Source organism: Cervus elaphus, chromosome 17 (genome assembly GCF_910594005.1).
Source record: "Cervus elaphus chromosome 17, mCerEla1.1, whole genome shotgun sequence".
Lineage (NCBI taxonomy): Eukaryota > Metazoa > Chordata > Mammalia > Artiodactyla > Cervidae > Cervus > Cervus elaphus.
Window position 1 is genome coordinate 36956721 of NC_057831.1, and position 19696 is coordinate 36976416.

General features: G+C 39.4%; 2 protein-coding genes across 4 annotated transcripts in view; both read right to left on the reverse strand.

The window, feature by feature from the left end:
- HERC5 (HECT and RLD domain containing E3 ubiquitin protein ligase 5) overlaps nt 1-2917 on the reverse strand; it is a 46945-nt gene extending 44028 nt beyond the window's left edge. The window contains exons 1-2 of the mRNA XM_043870748.1: nt 2476-2917; nt 426-546 (exon numbers count right to left, since the gene is read on the reverse strand). Coding sequence (XP_043726683.1) covers nt 426-546; nt 2476-2755 — 401 coding nt within the window. The 5' untranslated portion in view covers nt 2756-2917. The remainder of the gene's footprint in view (nt 1-425; nt 547-2475) is intronic.
- An 8432-nt stretch (nt 2918-11349) lies between these two features.
- LOC122673222 (probable E3 ubiquitin-protein ligase HERC6) overlaps nt 11350-19696 on the reverse strand; it is a 52156-nt gene continuing 43809 nt past the window's right edge. For 2 of the 3 annotated variants that reach the window (XM_043870750.1, XM_043870749.1), the window contains exons 18-23: nt 17641-17807; nt 15448-15514; nt 14944-15014; nt 13256-13439; nt 13067-13169; nt 11350-11782 (exon numbers count right to left, since the gene is read on the reverse strand). In XM_043870750.1, coding sequence (XP_043726685.1) covers nt 11559-11782; nt 13067-13169; nt 13256-13439; nt 14944-15014; nt 15448-15514; nt 17641-17807 — 816 coding nt within the window. In that variant the 3' untranslated portion in view covers nt 11350-11558. Of the gene's footprint in view, nt 11783-13066; nt 13170-13255; nt 13440-14925; nt 15015-15447; nt 15515-17640; nt 17808-19696 lie in introns of those variants that run through there. The other variant, XM_043870751.1, reaches the window with a different exon arrangement.

A 19696-nucleotide genomic window follows, 5' to 3' on the forward strand; every position in this document is an offset into this window, starting at 1 on the left:
AAGATGATTCTAAGAACCTTTTACAAACAATAATTTTATGATGCAGAATAATACAAGATGAAAATAAGTCCTAATTCTCAAGATCTACTATGAAAAAGTCTCACAAATCATTCCATGATAATTTACTTTTTTCCGGGATTGAAAACTACTTTTGGGTTAAATGAGTTAATGAGTATGTAAGTCCAATTTGGGGATACGTGGACTAACCAATCATTTCCTTTAAGTGCCAATTCAACACATGTTACATGCCCTGGGAGATACAAATTGATTTACAGTTCACTAGTCAGTTCAGAATTCATCATTTACTTAAGATACCACCATATAAAGCAAGGATCATATAAAGGAACATTTTCCTACGAAAATTATGATCGCTTTTTGAGTGAAATTTAAATCATTTTTAATAAAAGGAAAAAAAACTTTCCTACCTTGTATGTTCTACGCTATACTTGTACTCAAATGGTTTTCCATCTGAGGATAGAACCAGCATGTGCTCTTCTCCTTGGTCCATGGAATGTATCTTCATTTTTTTCCCTAACTTAATGCACTCTGCAGAGCAAATACAACAGGAACTATCATCACTCTCACTGTGACCCACTACTATTATTCACTTAATTATAATGCACTTAAAACACCTGGAAAAAAATGTCAACTATACAATTGACTTAACATGAACGTCTCTTTAAAGAAAATTCAAATGTGGCAAGCAGACAAAATAGCAATGACTAGTGTCTTGACAACAGATTTTGTTTTTTAATTTGGGAAAGCATTGATTTATACTGTTTTAAATTGAATATATCTTTTCAATTAAAATAGCTAACTAAATATTTGCTTTTAGATTCCTGTTTAATAAGTTCAAGGAGAGAAACTAAATTTGAAGTGCTAGAAATGAAAAAGTCTGTAAGAAGCTATAATTTAATTTTTGGAGAACATACTTCATTTTAAGAGTAAATGAGGAATTGGGTTTGGGGGACAATTTTTTTTAAGGATGCTATTAAAAGAAACTGTACTATCAGTGCATATTTAGCGCTTTCTCAAAGTTAAAGATTTAAAACTGTCCACTAAACCCTTTACTTTTATCTCATTTAATTTGTTCACAAAAAGTAGGTAGATTTGGGATCTTGTTTCAGTTTTCAGTTCTAATGAAATAAAATCTATTTATGCAAAAAATCAAAACACAAACCACTTCATAATACAAATTCTAAAGAGAACCAAACCAGTCTGGTAATAAAGAATGGCCCAACAGACTAAAGCTTTCTTAGAGACTCAGCATTTCAAATCAGTTGAAAAAAGGAGTGTTTATTCAAAAATGGTGGGTTTATTCGTAAAACGGTATTGGGACACGGCTAGCCATTTTGGAGAAAAAAATAAATCCATATCCCCCCACCTCACTCCTTAAGTCAAAATAATTTCTAAGTGTATTAAAAATGTTAGGATTAAAAGCAAAATCTTAAAATTAGTTTAAAAAAATGAGTACATTAAAAAATTTTTAGATTGAGAATGGCTTTCTAACATAACACAAAATCCCTAAGTCGCCTTAAATGAAAAGACTGATGAAGCAGACTATAAAATAACATTAGCTAACGGCAAGTCGGGTAAAATTTTACAACGTATATGACCGACAAACGGCTACTCTTACTCAATATACAAAAACTCTTCCAAATAAACAGGAAAAAGATAAACAACTCTTTTTTTTTTTTAAAGCGAGGCAAAGATATCATTCAACTGGCAGTTCACACCCCCCAAAAACCTCAAATAACCTATAGAAAAAAGGTTCCCGACTTCGCTCAAGTTAAAAGCAAAACGAACAAAAGTAAAATATCATTTTCTTCATGCAATAGATGGGCAAAGTTTTCAAAATTAAATGTGTGGTCATTTATGCCCCACCTCCACCTGTAAAATCCGGAGTCAGGGTCACCAGAGCTAATAATTAATAAATCTCTTACAGAGATCACCAAAGTGCAACTGAAAGCCCTCTTTAAATTGCTTGCACACGTAAGACATTATCACTGAGAACAAGAAAACCCAAACAAGGTTCTCCAAAGACTCACAAAATCGGAGCAGGTATGTTCTAAAACGGGTAAGTGAAAAACACACTGAATAGAAACCAAAGATAGAGGCAGACTGGCTAAGATGCTGCCGGGAGACTCCCTCCATGAGGCGGCGAGCGGAGCGGACCTTGTGTTTCTCGCCAGCGCCCGGCTCAAACTCCGAGCACGCGAGGAACAAGGCTGGAGAACTCAGGGGTGCCAAACGCGAAAACACCCCCGGCCGGGCGCGTTTCTACGGCCCCCGCGGACCGCTGCGCCGTGGGGTCCCCCCTCTGAGTCTCTCGCGGTTAAAGAAGGGCCGCACACCCACAAGTCGGGCCGCTCTAGAGAGAAGCGTCCGCGCGGGCCCCGGCCAGGCCGCCCACCGCACTCACACCCCGCGTCCGCGGAGGGGATGGCCGAGCGGGCGCTGCGCGGCCTCACTCACTCGGCTTCCTGGCGCCGTCGCTCTCCGCCGGCAGCTGGTGGACCTCGACGCCCGTCCCGCCGCGCTCCAGCACCGCCAGGCGCCGGCGCGTGCAGCACATCTGGCGTGTCGCCTCGGGCCTCCGGGATAGCGCGCTGCGGAGCCCGGGGGCGCTGGGGAAGAGCCAGAACTTCGCTCCCCAAGACTCCGCGGGCAGTGTCGCGGAGGGCCGGGACGCGGGGACTCGCCCGGTCACCGGGCGTGCGCCGCCCCGCGACCTCCTCCGTGGCTTCCCCTCCATCACCACTTTCCCGAGCTCCTCAGCCGCGTCTCAGCTGTCCGAACCTTCGAAGGAGACCGAACTGAGGCGAGGAAAAGAGAGACAGAGACGGCCAAGGCCTGAACGCGCGCACTGCCCCCGGGCGTCGTGGTGCGGCGCCGCAGCGAGGGGAACGCACCTCGACGTCTAAGAACCGCAGCCTCCCTACCCCGCCCCTGCCCAGACGCTGGGCTCTCGACGTGCTGTTTGGGGGCGGAGCCGGCAGTTTCTGAGAGAAACGAAACTGATTGTTGTTTTTGTTTTTAAGGGAGCGGAATCGAAAAGAGAAAGGGAAACTCGATGATTTAAGACTAGCTTGGACTGTGGCCAGAGTAAACAAGGCGCTGGTTTGTGAAGAGGTGGGAGGCAGGGCTGAGAAGATGTCCTCAGGCGGGCAATGGCAGGTGGCCTTCGAAGAAATACTGCAAATTCCACTAGGAGGAGCCTTGACTCAGGCGGACTTGCAGAATTTCCAGAAACTACTGTGACAAGGAAAGCTGAAGTTTGCTAAGCATTCTGCTCCAGGCTTTGCCACAGCATCATGGTAAAGCTGAAGAGAGTCATCCCGTCCCACGGCCCACACCACGGTGACTGCAACCACTAATCTGTTGTCAATATATTTTTGCCTTTTCTAGAGTTTCTTACGAATGGAATCAGATTTGTGCAGTCTTTTGTGTCTGACTTTTTTCACTTAGCATAAGGTTTTAAGATTCAGCCTGTAGTGTTTCATCAGTAGTTCCCTCTTTGTTATTGTTGAATGGTAGTCTATTATATGGATACACTACGATTTCTTTATCCATTTTACCTATAGGCAGGCATTTTAGTCCTTTCTGGCTTGCGGCTCCGATGAATAGAAGTGCTGTGAATACTGTAAACAAGCTTTAGATAAATGTAGATAAGTGTTTTCATGTCTTTGGAATAAATAAAAATGAAAATGCTGTGTCATATGGCAAGTACATGAATATCGTTTGAAGAAACTACCATACTTTTCTAAAATGCTATACTGTTTAGCATTCCCTCCAGCAATTTGAAAGGTCCAGTCCCTCTGTATCCTTCCCAACATTTAGCACTGTCAGTCTTCTTAATGTTAGCAATTGCGGTAGTCTAAAATACCATCTTATTGCAGTTTTAATTTCCATTAAAACTTCCCTGGTGGTTCAGTGGTAGAGAAGCCGGCTGCCATTTCAGGAGACACCGGCTTGATCCCTTGATTGGGAAAATCCTCTGGAGAAGGAAACGGCAATCCACTCCAGTATTCTTACCTGGGAAATCCCATGGTCAGAGGAGCCTAGTAGGTTAGAGTCCATGGGGTCACAAAAGAGTTGGACAGGAGTGAGCAACTAAACAACGATGATTAATGATGGGAATTTTTTCAAATGCTTGTTAGTGCTGATCGATGTCTCCTCTTTGGTGAAGTGTCTTTGCATCTTTTGCCTATTTACCGATTCCATTGCTTATCATCTAAGGTTGTTGTTTTTTTTAATGTATAAGAGTTCTCTATGTTACATATAAAGTTCTTTACTAGATATATGTTTTGAAATATTTTCTAACATAATATTGTACATCAACTGCACTTCAATAAAAAGAGGAAAGTTGTGATAAAACTAAAACATAAAATTACATGAAAAATGTCATCCGAAGAGCTAAAGTTTTAATTTTGATGCAATTTATTCATTTTTTTCTTTATCCATTTTTTTTCTCTTACCAACATTATTCATGCTTTTTTTTTTTTTTTTGGTTGGTCCTAAAAAAATCTTTGCCTAACCCAAAATAACAAAGATTTTCTCATACATTATCTTCTAGAAGTTTTACACCTTTAGGTCTTTGTTATATTTCAAATGAATTATTCTTTATGGTGTGAAATAGGGAAGAGGTTCATTTTTTTTTCCCTATCCATTTCCACCTGTTCCAGTTTGCCTTTACTCATTGAATTGCCTCTGTGTCTCTGTTGAAACTGTTGACTATATGTGATTGGACTTATTTTTGGACTTTTTATTGTGTTCCATCCTGTATTTCCGTTTTTTACTCCAGTACCACACTGTGTTAGTTACTGTAGATGCTAATTGACTTAAAATCAGTTCACCTAAGTGTTTGACCATTGTCCTTCTTCAGTTGTTTTGTCTATTTTAAGTTCTTTGCATTTCCATAAATATTTTAGAATCACCCTATCAATTTCTACAAAACAGACTGCAAGGATTTAGCAATTACTCTAAATTAGATCAGTTTAGGAAGAACTGACCTGGTGATAATATTGATTCTTCTGTCCATGAGCATCTCTTGCCATTAACTTAAAGCTTCTTAAACTATTGCAGCAATATTTTCAAGTTTTTGGTGAGCAAACATATTTTGTTAAATTTATCCTTATATATTTATTTTTTTATATTACAAGTTGTACTTTAAAAAATTTCAGTGTTTGATTGTGAGTATATATATGAAATACAAGTTGCTCAGTCGTGTCCGACTCTTTGTGACCCCAGGGACCATGCAGTCCATGGAATTCTCCAGGCCAGAATACTGGAGTGGATAGCCTTTCCCTTCTCCAGGGGATCTCCCCAACCGAGGGATTGAACCCAGGTCTCCCACAATGCAGGCTGATTATTTACCAGCTGAGCGACAAGGGAAGCCTGTGAGTATGTATAAATGCATTTAACTTTTATATAGTGCCTTGAACCATGACACCTTTTTATGTTTACTTAATAAATAGTTCTAGTAGATTTTTTGAGTGGATGCCTTTGAATATCCTATAGATAACTATGTAATTGATAAATAAGATAGTTTTACTCTTTCCTTTCCAATCATTATGACCTTTCTGTTTTAAGTTTGGCCTGATGTATGGACTAGTACATCTAGTACAATGTTGAACAGAAGTGATGAGAGACATCTTGGACTTCTTCTCAAATTTACTAGGAAGGCATTTCTTTCACCATTAAGTATGAAGTAATCAGGTTGAGTAAGTTCCTAGTTTGCCAAGAGTTCTCATCTTGCATGAGTAAGTACTGAATTTTGTCAACTTTTTTCTACCTCTACTGAGGTAATTACATGATTTTTGTCTAATATGGTGAAAATAATGGATTTTCAAATGAATTTCTGAACTAACTCCAAGTTGCTCACAGATATTATATTTTACTGAATGTTTTATGTGTTTAAACTTTGTAAAAGATTTTTGTATCTGTGATCATATGAGAGATACATGTAGGTTTCTTTTCCTGTAATGTCTTTATCTGGTTTTGGTATTAGAATAATGCTGGCAAAAGAGAATTAATTGGGAAGTGTTCCCTCTTCCTTTATTTTCTGAAAGAGTACATAAAGAACTGGTACTATCTGTTCTTAAACTGTTTAGTACAGCTCACTCATTTGCATAGACAAAGTAATGTTGGAGTTGAAAGGCCTGAATAACAAAACCAAAAGTCAGGTGCTTAAGGATCTCTTCTGTACAATGTCATGAACCTCTGTCCCTAGTTCTTCAGGCACTCTATCAGATCTAGTCCCTTAAATCTATTTCTTACTTCCACTGTATAATCGTAAGGGATTTGATTTAGGTCATACCTGAATGGTCTAGTGGTTTTCCCTACTTTCTTCAATTTAAGTCTGAATTTGGCAATAAGGAGTTCATGATCTGAACCACAGTCAGTTCCCGGTCTTGTTTTTGCTGACTGTATAGAGCTTCTTCATCTTTGGCTGCAAAGAATATATTCAATCTGATTTCGGTATTGTGATGTCCATGTGTAGAGTCTTCTCTTGTGTTGTTGGAAGATGGTATTTGCTATGACCAGTGTGATCTCTTGGCAAAACCCTGTTAGCCTTTGCCCTGCTTCATTTTGTACTCCCAGGCCAAATTTGCCTGTTACTACGGGTATCTCTTGACTTCCTACTTTTGCATTCCAGTCTCCTGTGATGAAAAGCACATCTGTTTTTGCTGTTAGTTCTAGAAGGTCTTGTAGGTCTTCATAGGACCATTCAGCTTCTTCAGCATTAGTTGTTGGGGCACAGACTTGGATTACTGTGATACTGAATGTTTCGCCTTGGAAATGAAAAGAGATCATTCTGTCATTTTTGAGATTGCATCCAAGTAGTGCATTTTGGACTCTTTGGTTGACTGTGACAGCTACTCCATTTCTTCTAAGGGATTCTTGCTCACAGTAATAGATATAATGGTCATCTAAATTAAATTCATCCATTCCAGTCCATTTTAGTTCAGTTCAGTTCAGTTCAGTCGTTAGTCGTGTCCGACTCTTTGCGACCCCATGAATCGCAGAACGCCAGGCCTCCCTGCCAATCACCAACTCCTGGAGTTTACTCAAACTCCTGTCCATCAAGTCGGTGATGCCATCCAGCCATCTCATCCTCTGTCGTCCCCTACTCCTCCTGCCCCCAATCCCTCCCAGCATCAGGGTCTTTTCCAATGAGTCAACTCTTCGCATGAGGTAGCCAAAGTACTGGAGTTTCAGTTTCAGCATCAGTCCCTCCAATGAACACCCAGGACTGATCTCCTTTAGGATGGACTGGTTGGATGCCCTTGCAGTCCAAGGGACTCTCAAGAGTCTTCTCCAACACCACAGTTCGAAAGCATCAATTCTTCGGCACTCAGCTTTCTTTATAGTCCAACTCTCACATCCATACATGACCACTGGAAAAACCATAGCCTTGACTAGACAGACCTTTGTTGGCAATGTAATGTCTCTGCTTTTTAATATGCTATCTAGGTTGGTCTTAACTTGTTCACTGATTCCTAAAATGTTGATGTTCACTCTTCCCATCTCCTGTTTGATCACTCCCAATTTACCTTGATTCATGGACCTAACATTCCAGGTTCCTATGCAGTATTGTTTTTTATGGCATTGTAATTTACTTCCGACACTAGTCACATCCACAAAGGGCATTGTTTTCACTTTGACTCCATCTGTTCATTCCTTCTGGAGTTATTTCTCCACTCTTCTCTGGTAGCATATTGGGTACCTACCAACCTTGGAAGTTCATCTTTCAGTGTCCTATCTTTGCCTTTTCATACTGTTCATGGGGTTCTCAAGGCAAGAATACTGAAGTGGTTTGTCATTGTATAGGAGGCAGTGATCAAGATTATTCCCAAGAAAAAGAAATGCAAAAAGGCAGAATGGTTGTCTGAGGAGGCCTTACAAATAGCTGTGAAAAGAAGAGAAGCAAAAGGCACAGGAGAAAAGTAAAGATACACATTTGAATGCAGAGTTCCAAAGAATAGCAAGGAGAGATAGGAAAGCCTTCCTCAGTGATCAGTGCAAAGAAATAGAGGAAAACAACAGAATGGGAAAGACTAGAGATCTCTTAAAGAAAATTAGAGATACCAAGGGAACATTTCATGCAAAGATGGGTACAATAAAGGACAGAAATTATATGGACCTAACAGAAGCAATTAAGAAGAGGTGGCAAGAATACACAGAAGAACTATACAAAAAGATCTTAATGACTCAGATAACCATGATGGTGTGATCACTCACCTAGAGCCAGACATCCTGGACTGCGAAGTCAAGTGAGCCTTAGGAAGCATTACTACGAACAAAGCTAGTGGAGGTGACGGAATTCAAGTTGAGCTATTTCAAATCCTAAAAGATGAAGCTGTCAAAGTGCTGCACTCAAAATGCCAGCAAATGTGGAAAACTCAGCAGTGGCCACAGGACTGGAAAAAGTCAGTTTTCATTCCAATCCCAAAGAAAGGCAACAGCAAAGAATATTAAAACTACAGCAGAATTGCTCTCATCTCACATGCTAGCAAAGTAATGCTCAAAATTCTCCAAGCGAAGCTTCAACAGTACGTGAACCAAGAACTTCCAGATGTACAAGCTGGATTCAGAAAAGGCAGAGGAACCAGAGATCAAATTGCCAACATCCATTGGATCATCGAAAAAGCAAGAGAGTTCCAGAAAGACATCTGCTTTATTGACTAAGCCAAAGCCTTTGACTGTGCAGATCACAACAAACTGGAAAATTCTTAGAAAGGTGGGAATACCAGACCACTTTACCTGCCTCCTGAGAAATCTGTATGCAGGTCAAGAAGCAACAGTTAGAACCAGACATGGAACAACAGACTGGTTCCAAATTGGGAAGTAGTACGTCAAGGCTGTATACTGTCACCCTGCTTGTTTAACTTATATGCAGAGTACAACATGTGAAATGCTGGGCTGGATAAAGCAAAAGCTGGAATCAAGATTGCCGGGAGAAATATCAATAACCTCAGATATGCAGATGACAGCACCGTTATGGCAGAAAGTGAAGAGGAACTAAAAAGCCTCTTGATGAAAGTGAAGGAGGAGAGTGAAAAAGTTGGCTTAAAGCTCAACATTCAGAAAACTAAGATCACGGCATCTGGTCCCATCACTTTATGGCAAATAGATGGGGAAACAATGGAAACAGTGACAGACTTTGTTTGGGGAGGCTGCAAAATCACAGCAGATGGTGACTGCAGCCATGAAAGACACTTGCTCCTTGGAAGAAAAGCTATGACCAACCTAGACAGCATATTAAAAAGCAGAGACATTACTTTGCTGACAAAAGTCCATCTAGTCAGAGCTATGGTTTTTCCAGTAGTCATGTATGGATGTGAGAGTTGGACCATAAAGAAAGCTGAGCACCCCCTGGTGGACGTCAGGGGTGGGTGGTTATGTGGTGACCTGTCCTTCTGCCTCCTTACATTTACACTGAGGTGTACGTCTGGTAGAGTAGGCATACCATCTATATGCTACAAGCGTAAGATGCTGTTGAAAGAAAGGCATAAGTGTACCATGTTCATGGATCAGAAGACACATGGATCAGAAGACAGTTATCAGTAGGAGGTGAATTCTCCCTCAGATTACCTATGGATTCTGCACAGTCTCAACCAGAATTCCAGCAGAGTTTTTTGTAGATATTGACAAGGTGATTCTAAAATTTATGTGGAAAGGCAAAGGAAGTAGAATAGCCAAACCAGTTTTTGAAAAGAAGAAAGTTAGAGGATTCACAGTACCTGATTTAAAACTTACTCTGTAGTCGTAGTAATCGAAACGGTGATTTCAGCAGCTGACAGGTAGATCGGTGGAAGAGAAGAGAGTCTAGAAATAGTCCACATGTACGTGTCAACTGATACTTAACAGAAGTACAAAAGCAATTCAGTGAAGAAAGGTTGGACTTGGAACAAATGGTGCTGGAACAATTGGAAATCCCTAAGCCAGACAAAAATCAACAAATGAACCTTATACTACACTCCCTGCTGTGTTTAGAATCGATGCCAAAATGTTCACACACCTGTCTAAACCTTCATAAAACTTCCAGAAGAAAGCAAAAAAAAAAAAAAAAAAAAAGAAAAGAAAGCTGAGCACCAAAGAATTGATGCTTTTGAACTGTGGTGTTGGAGAACTCTTGGTAGCCCCCTAGACTGCAAGGAAATCCAACCAGTCAATCTTAAAGGAAATCAGTCCTAAATATTCATTGGAAGGACTGATGCTGAAGCTGAAACTCCAGTACTTTGGCCACCTAATGTGAGAAACTGACTCATTGGAAAAGACCCTGATGCTGGGAAAGTTGAAGGCAAGAGGAGAAGGGGACGACAGAGGATGAGGTGGTTGGATGGCATCACCGACTTCATGGACATGAGTTTGAGCAAGCTCCAGGAGTTGGTAATGGACAGGGAAGCCTGGCATGCTGCAGTCCATGGGGTCAAAGAGTCAGACATGACTAAGCCACTGAACTGAACTAAGGATCTCTAAGATTTAGAAGTTACTTTTTCCCTTAAAATTCCAGTAGTATACATCTGGGCCTTTATTCCATTTATTGTAGAAACCAGATATATCCAAAATAACTATGAGGATTTGCTGGGGGCTTACGTTTCTACTAACTGCCTCACAATCTAGGGTTTTTGGTGAAATCTCTATGTCTGTTCTGTCTGTCCTCAGATTTCGGACCTCTTTCCACATCAGCAGCTAGTGTGGACTTCACCCCATGGTTTCCTTTCCCACAGCACCACTGACACAAGGCTTCTGGGTATGGTTTGGGATGACCGTAGGCATTTATAGACTAGCTTACAGTTTTAAACTTAATATGAGATAGAAATGGCTCACTAAATTCATTTCCAACATGCTTATATCTCTCCTTTAATTCATTCTATAGCTATGATGCTGAAACATATTTCAGGTTCTTCATTTTTTTCCAACTGTAATTAGACAAGAGTTCCTGGTTGGGCTCAGCCTTTAACCAAAATAATGTTATTTTAGTTTAGAATGATTCTTAGAACACAGCACTGAACACAAGCCATTATTCAGTAAATTAACATTTAGACTTTTCAAAAAGATTGTTTGAAAAAAAAAAAAAAAAAAAGATTGTTTGGCTAAAATCAAAACTCTGGAGACATTCCAGAATAGGAGAAAAAACAAAAAATATATATATACACACATGCCTTGAAACATGGTGAATTCAATTACAGCTTTATTTTTTCAAACTTCATATTTGCAGATTGTTTATTAGATGTACAATATTTTTGGAGTATCTTTTAGTTTTTAATATTTAGTATATTTTAAAATGATAATTATTATTCAGGAAATAATTCAGTAAAAAGCAATCATTCTCATAGCAAATTTAAGGAACAGGAAATGCTGGTTTATTAACAATATTATCCTTTATTCATCATGTCATTGTTTATCCCAGCATTTGTCAACTAATTTTATCTAAAATCTATCAACCTTTGTACGAATCAGACCTAAAGAAGAAACCGTACTTCTGTACTAAAGAACAGAAGGATCATAAGGTGAGAGGACTCGAGATGTGAGCCACTCAGAGGTCACTATCACCCTATGACTGTGGGTGAGATAAATCCTTTGTTGCTCTTGATGGCTATTTGAAGTGCTTCCTTCATTTTTTCCATTGTAGAATATTTAGGGAGTTCCAGAATATTATGACATGTCAGTGATCTTGGGAAATCTCTTTCACTGAAAGTCTCAGGACAGCGAAACCGGATTCCTGTTTTCTGTATGCCTTTTACATGTAGTCTATCATTTCCTGTAAGAAAAACTAAAAAGAAATAAACTTCAGTTAAGATAGTTCACAGAAAGAACAAAACTTAAAATGAAAAGGAAGAAATTAATCACTTCATTCAAAAGTATTTATCGGCTCCCCTTGTGCAAAGAGAACTACGTGGGACCACGTGGGGTGAAGAAAAATCATGACATTTGGTCTTTGTCTTTGGTGGGTTCATGATCTAGTTGGGGGGAAATTATGTATCTGAAAGATAACAGCAAGATACAGGGAGTTTAGCTCAGCTAGGAAGTATGATGTGAAGAGATAATGAAGGCACTGAGCCTCAAGGCAGGGAGAGAGGTGCCAGGTTAGGGTGACAGGGAAGCTTCAGGTAGAAACAAAAAAACCAGAGTAGAAGATGTATGTGAACTCACTGAATGTACAGCCAACAGAATCCCTGGACTGAAGCAAAAGTTTCCCTTTAAGAAAGAAGACTGGAAAGGTAGTTTGGGCTTGTGGAGAAGTAGTTAAGTTTGTGGAAAAGTTGTCCTCAAACATCCTCAGTAGCAACAAAAATAGCAAGAAAGATGTGTACACATCTCAAAAAGAACTAAGAAATGGGATGAAAGATAAGAGAATAAGGCACTAAGTCTGTCCTATGGAAACCTAGGGTTCCCACCAAGAGAGGTTCTTATGTCTTAGTGGTCTTGAACATGGGCTTTGAATTAGCCTGCTGGGTTCAAATTATCATTCTGACACTAACCAACTGTCAGAACACAGGCAAGCTACTAAATGCTGCAAGCCTCTTTTTCCTCATATCTGAAGTGGGGAAAAATAAAAGTACCAGCTTCATAGGCTGCTATTAGGATAAAGGGAAGTAATAGTTATAAAGTGATCAGGACAGTGCCTGGTATAGAGTAAGCACACAATATAAATGTTGTTATTATTATCATCATCAGTGGTCACTGGTACTATTAATTATTAATAGTATTTGAGACAGTTGACATTGCCCTAATTCCATAGGACTTTAGATAATTAAATAAAGGTAGGAATGTGAGATAAAAGGCTCAATTAGGAGCCAACTAAAGTGAAGAAAGAAGATAAACTGGGTCAGTGTAGACAAGGTAGTAAAATAACAATATCTTTATTACTATCATTTTTTAAAAATGGAAAACAGGCTTAAGTATGAAAAAGAACACTGGTCTAGAAGGTAGGGGACCTGCATTCTAACCCTTGCTTTTCCATTAACATTTGTGATACACTATTAATGACTTTATCTCAAATGAGATATTTTAAAAGATATGTAATTATAGATTGATCTATTTCTGCAATACTTACAGAGGAATTTTCTCTTTTCATCCAAAGTTAAATTATGGAAAGCTGTCCAAAACATCACTATAGTAGGATGTGACTCATGGTATCCTTGCTCATAAACAGAATTCTTGAAGAAAAAAAAAAAGGAGAAATTTGGTTTTTTAGGGGTAATTTTTCTTTGGAAGAATTGGGGGCACTTTAGTTATTACCTACCTTTTCAAATTGCTCCCAGTCATAGTCAGTATTTCCAATTATTGCTCTCATTAGTTCTTCAGGCTTGAAAAGTTTAAATATCTCTTTGTCAAAAAGTTTATAAAATCCTCTCTGAAATTCCTCATAAACTGCCTTTACAGAGGTGTTGAAAACATAATCAACACACTTAGAAACATAGTCTTTCCTGAAGGAAGCAAAAAAAAGGCCAATAATATAGTTAACCAGTGACTAAACTATTCTCTACTTTGCCTTTTCACCATGTCCATTAAGAAAGAAAAGTAAGTTACATGTGCAGAGCACCCAACGCTATATGACACAGGGCTGCGAAAACATCTAGTCAGCTAGAAGAAGAAAACGTGGAGAATGTGCAGAAGGATGAAGGCTTCGTTTTGCTCCCATTGCCCCAGCTACATTCAGGACGATATTTTAAAAACACCAATCTGAATATGTCATTCTCCTGCTTAAAATCTTTAAAAGACTTCTCATTGCCTTTAAGGTAATTTCAAACCTCTTTAGCAGGATTAAAAAGGTCTCCATGGGTGAAGGGGGTAAAAAACAATGGCCTCTATGATGTGACCCTTGCCTGACTCAGCAGCCTCTTCCCAGTGCCGTTTGAACCTCCGGCCACGCTGACCTTCAGTTCACTGGCCTCACTCTCTCCCATACAGTTTAGGCCACAGCAGGCAGGGCTTCCTTTTCACCTGGCAACTTCCGTCACTCATCAGAATTCAAAATGAACATGACTTTCTCAGTGTTGGTCCTCTGTTCCTCTCTCTCTCCCCTCTCACAACACATCACTGTGTGTAAATTATGTCTGCAGAGATTGTCTTCTCCAATTTGTGATGAATTTCTTGAGAGCAGGTGTGCTACTGGAGATATTTCCACCAGATATCACCTTAAAACATGCTAATCTCCTACCCTTTGAGCATCCTTCAAGGACCATCATGTCTGAATCAACCTCCTCTGTCCTCCCCTATAACCAGTGGTGTGCTGGTAAATGTTCTACAACCAGCTTTCTTAAAAGGAGAGGGGAAAAGATGGAACCCTCATTTGCAGCATTTGCCAATTTCTGTGGTTTACCTGTCACCCTCTAGTTTCTTAATTGGTTTTCATTTTCTTCAGAGTGTTCATCCTTATCTGACTTTCTATTACATAATAATTTATTGAGTTTCTGCTCCACTGTAATTTCTGCTCCAGATTTTGCATCTTTTTTTACTGCCATATCTCTGACACCTTGAATAGGGTCTAGTATAGAGTAGGGGCTCAAAAAATAATTGTTAAATGAACAATGAAAAGTGCTGCAAAGGAAATATTTAATCTTGACTCCTTTCGTCCCTTCTTTTCCCTGTAACCTTTTATCTTTTGAAAAAGATCAGAAGCTAAAATGATCATCTGGAAAGACTGGGTAGCTCAGATGGTAAAGAATCTGCCTGAAATGCAGGAGACCTGGGTTCAGTCCCTGGGTTGGGAAGATCACCTGGAGGAAGGTATGGCAACCCACTCCAGTATTCTTGCCTGGAGTGTCCCCCTGGACAGAGGAGCCTGGTGGGCTACAGTTCATGGGGTCACAAAGAGTCGGACACAACTGAACGACTGAGCACAGCAAAAGACAAAATATGTTTATAAAGCATAGTGATATAAACATTTTATGTGTATTCAAAACAGATGTGCGAGGACTCAAAACTTACTTGTTGCTTTGGTCTACAGATATAGAAATCCCATTTGGAATTAAATCAACATCATTTTTGTCCCAGTGTATCTGTAACCAAAATATATTCAGATACCAAACATGAAAGAAAGTCTGAATAATCAACCACAAGGCCATTATTGCTAGTACATTCTTCCCTATAAAACTTTAAATAACTAGGCGTTAAATAATTATTTATATAGTTCAATCATCTAAATATACATATAAATAAAAACATACCCTAGTATATGCTATATATTGCTTTATGCATATATCATTCCATTTAATTTTTTACGGTGTTCACATTGATTGAATAATTGCTATCTTTTCACTTTGAGAGTATATAGACATAAGGCATCAAATGAGGAGCAAGTGGGGGAAAAGACTTACAGTACAGAAGTATAATACCCTTCAAAAAACACATCCAATATATAAGATACTATAATAAAAGATATTTTTAAAAACATTAAATCTAAACTATAATCTGATTTTCATTAGTACTCACAGAAAAATGTATGCCAAGTTCTTCTTTAATGTCATTATCATCATCATTTAGAACTTCTTGCAAACACCTAATGAAAATTTTGGTTTAAAATATATATATATTATTCTTGCACAACTTCAAAAGAAATAAATGGTCAATGGAAAAAATGTGGACAATATAAAAATTTATAAAGTGTATTAAAAGTCATGTAAATTTCTTCTTTTCCACCTTCCCATTCCCTCTTCCTGGAGTTAACCTTTACAAGTTTGATTGGTTAGATTATTGCCTAACATGTAGACACTGCTGAATCTTGGTGGAAATTATAAGAAAGGAGCCCCTTCCCCTAGACCAGCCCTTCCCCTGAACTAGGCCTTATTTTGTTTCCCAGAGGACATTTGGCAAAATCTGGAGACATCTTTGGTTGTCACAATTAAAGGGAGTGTTATGATTAAAGGGGATCCTTTGGACCGCAAGGAGCTCCAACCAGTCCATCCTAAAGGAAATCAGTCCTGAACATTCATTGGAAAGACTGATGCTGAAGCTGAAACTCCAATATTTGGCCATCTGACGCAAAGAACTGACTCATTGGAAAAGATCCTGATGCTGGGAAAGATTGAAGGCAGGAAGAGAAGGGGACGACAGAGGATGAGCTGGTTGGATGGCATTACCAACTCGATGGACATGAGTTTGAGCAAGCTTCCCTGATAGTTCAGTTGGTAAAGAATCTGCCTGCAGTGCAGGAGATTCCTGGGCCAGGAAGATCTGCTGGAGAAGGGATAGGCTACCCACTCCAGTATTCTTGGGTTTCCCTTGTGGCTCAGCTGGTGAAAAGAATCCACCTGCAGTGCAGAAGACCTGGGTTCGATACCTGGGTTGGGAAGATCCCCTGCAGAAGGGAAAGGCTACCCACTCCAGTATGCTGGCCTGGAGAATTCCATGGACTGTAATGTCCTTGGGGTCACAAGAGTCTGACACGACTGAATGACTTTCACTTAGTATTGGCATCTAGGCAATGCTAGAGATGCTGCTAGGCATCTCTACAATGTCCAGGTCAGTCTTCCACAACAAAGAATCATCTAGCCCAAAATGTGTGTATGGCCAAGGTTGAAAAACCCTACTCTATATTGTCAGAGTATATGGTATAAATCTAGTCAGTGTTTTCTTTCACTAACAGTACATGGGAAGAGAAACTTTTTCTTCCATCTGTTGCCAACTCTATGTTGTATGAAAAACTTTTTAACTGTTGTCAATCTATAAGCAGAAAAATCATCTCATTTTCATCTGCATTTTCTTGATTACTACTAAGGTTGAGCATATTTTTTGAGTTTATATGTATACATATAGTCATATCTGTATTATACAAGGATATTAATCCATTGTCGATCATGTGTTTCCAGTTTTTTTTTTTTTAGAGAATATAGTTGGCCTTTTAACCTAGAACAAGTATTTTTCAATCCTTAAAAAATAAAGTTCATGGGCTTCCCTGCTGGCTCAGTGGTAAAGAATCTGCCTACAAATGCAGGAGACACAGGTTCGATTTCTGATCCGGGAAGATCCCACATGCTGCAGAGCAACTATGCCTGTGCACCGCAACTGTTGAGCCTGTGCTCTAGGGCCTGGGAGCCGCAACTACTGACCCATGTGCCGCTGCTACTGAAGCCTGCATGCCCTAGAGCCCGTGCTCTGCAACAAGAGAAGCCACTACAACGAGAAGCTTGAGTACCACACTAGAGTAGCCCCCGACTCGCTGCATCTAGAGAAAGCCTGCCCAGCAGTGAAGACCTAGCATAGCCAAAAAATAAATAAATAAATAAAAATTAAAAACCAAAGTTTGTGACATGCTGATTTATTGAAATAAGTGAAATATGATTAAATAGGATTTATTTAAAATCAATATAGCAGGCATGATTCTCATTACGAATATCATGTACTATCCAAAGCAACTATGTCCATCTGGATAAATTCAAGAGACTAGACCACAGCTCTGTTTATTGTGCCATTGCTAATTAGAGGAGCATTTGGCTTTTTTCCACTTCTGAAGGTTTACTTGATTATAAGTCATGCTCATCTAAAGAGCATGCACATTTACTGAAACTGAAGACCTTATCTGTATGTCTCTGTGTGTATCTGTGTGTCTGTGGGTAACATTATTTGTGTCTAAACAACTGAGACTGACTAGATACACAGTCCTAAAAAAAAATTATATTTACTTACTTTCCAAAAGAAGGACTGAGTTCTTTTAAATCTTCCAATGATGGCTCCTGGCCCAGAAGTTTCTTAAACAGAGCCAGTGGGAAAGGGAGGTAGACAACATTAAGATTATATAAGGAGAGTCCACACAGCATCCCAAAGAGGAAATACGTCTTCTTCTCAAATTTAGGCTAAAGAAGAAAAAAAAATCCTTTATGTATTATATATCATCAATAATCCAAACAGATAATTAGGTTAGTAAAAAAAAAGTTTGGTTCTTTTTTCTAAGAGTCAGAAATTAGAAACAAAATGAGCTTCAGGAAAGTAAAAATTTGAGGTTCTTATATAGGTTATAATACAATATAAAATTCTTCTGTAAGTTAAAATACAAATTTTAACAGTCCAGAATATTAAAAAATGAATTTGCTTTTTGTTACTGATAGCATATCTGGAATATGAAAAAAATGCTCAGTGAACCTTAAAAATGAAGGTTTTCACTGTTGAATTTTACAGTCTTTGTCTTCAAATTCATGTAGAAAAATGACACCAGAAGGAAGGGTGTTCTTTATCTATGCCTGCAGAGGGCATCAGTCATGCCAGGGGTGTGTCAGAGGAGTGTTGGTCCATTCAGCAATGCAACCCTCAACCCAGGTGTGCTTACAGGGACAAGCATATGGGTCAGGGAAGGTGACTGATGCTGTTGACCATGAAGGTCTGTGGAAGGAAGGAGTCCTGATAAAATTGGCTTCACTCTCCTCTGCACTGTGTGGTCCTGGATGAAATAAACACTGGCCACATCTGGCCAGGCCGTCACTGCAGCCCAACCAACAGGTCACTATTCCAAGACTTCAATTCCAGTGCCAGCTTTACTGTTAGCTGATCACTGACTTTAGACCACTCATATAGTAATCTGTGCTTCAATCTACTTGCTCTATTTACTTCCTGGTGTAATTGCCTAGGGGAAACGTTAAAAATGCATTTTAATTTTGAAAATGAGTTAAAGGTTCAATACAAGTACTCTCCAAAGGTGACCTCTTCTAATCTAATCAATCAGTCTTACTTCCTGTATTTGTAAGGTGTCCCCTGATTCTAGTGGCTTTTGTCTCTTTGTTTTCTATCCAGCAGTATAGTATTCAGTAATGCTTAAGGGTAAGCACTGGGGGCTTTGGGATCAGAGTCTTAAATTTATATCCTCACTTGATCACTTGCAAGTTGAATATCCATTCAGTTCAGTTCAGTTCAGTTGCTCAGTTATGTCCTACTCTTTGTGACCCCATGGACTGCAGCATGTCAAGACACCCTGTCCATCATTAACTCCCAGAGTTCACTCAAACTCATGTCCATTGAGTCGGGGATGCCATCCAACCATCTCATCCTTTTTTCCTGCCCTCAATCTTTCCCAGCATCAGGGTCTTTTCCAATGAGTCAGCTCTTCGCATCAAGTGGCCAAAGTATTGGAGTTTCAGCTTCACCATCAGTCCTTCCAATGAACACCCAGGACTGATCTCCTTTAGCATAGACTGGTTGGATCTCCTTGCAGTCCAAGGGACTCTCAAGAGTCTTCTCCAACACCACAGTTCAAAAGCATCAATTCTTCGACACTCAGCTTTCTTTATAGTACAACTCTCACATCCATATATGACCACTGAAAAAACCATAGCCTTGACTAGATGGACCTTTGTTGGCAAAGTAAAGTCTCTGCTTTTTAATATGCTGTCTAGGTTGGTCATAACTTTCCTTCCAAGGAGTAAGCGTCTTTTAATTTCAAGGCTGCAATCACCATCTGCAGTGATTTTGGAACCCCCAAAAATAAAGTCAGCCACAGTTTCCATTGCTTCCCCATCTATTTGCCATGAAGTGATGAGACCAGATGCCATGATCTTAGTTTTCTGAATGTTGAGCTTTAAGCCAACTTTTTTACTCTCCTCTTTCACTTTCATCAAGAGACTCTTTAGTTCTTCTTCACTTTCTGCCATAAGGGTGGTGGCATCTGCATATCTGAGGTTATTGCTATTTCTCCTGGCAATTTTGATTCCAGCTTGTGCTTCATCCAGCCCAGCATTTCTCATGATGTACTCTG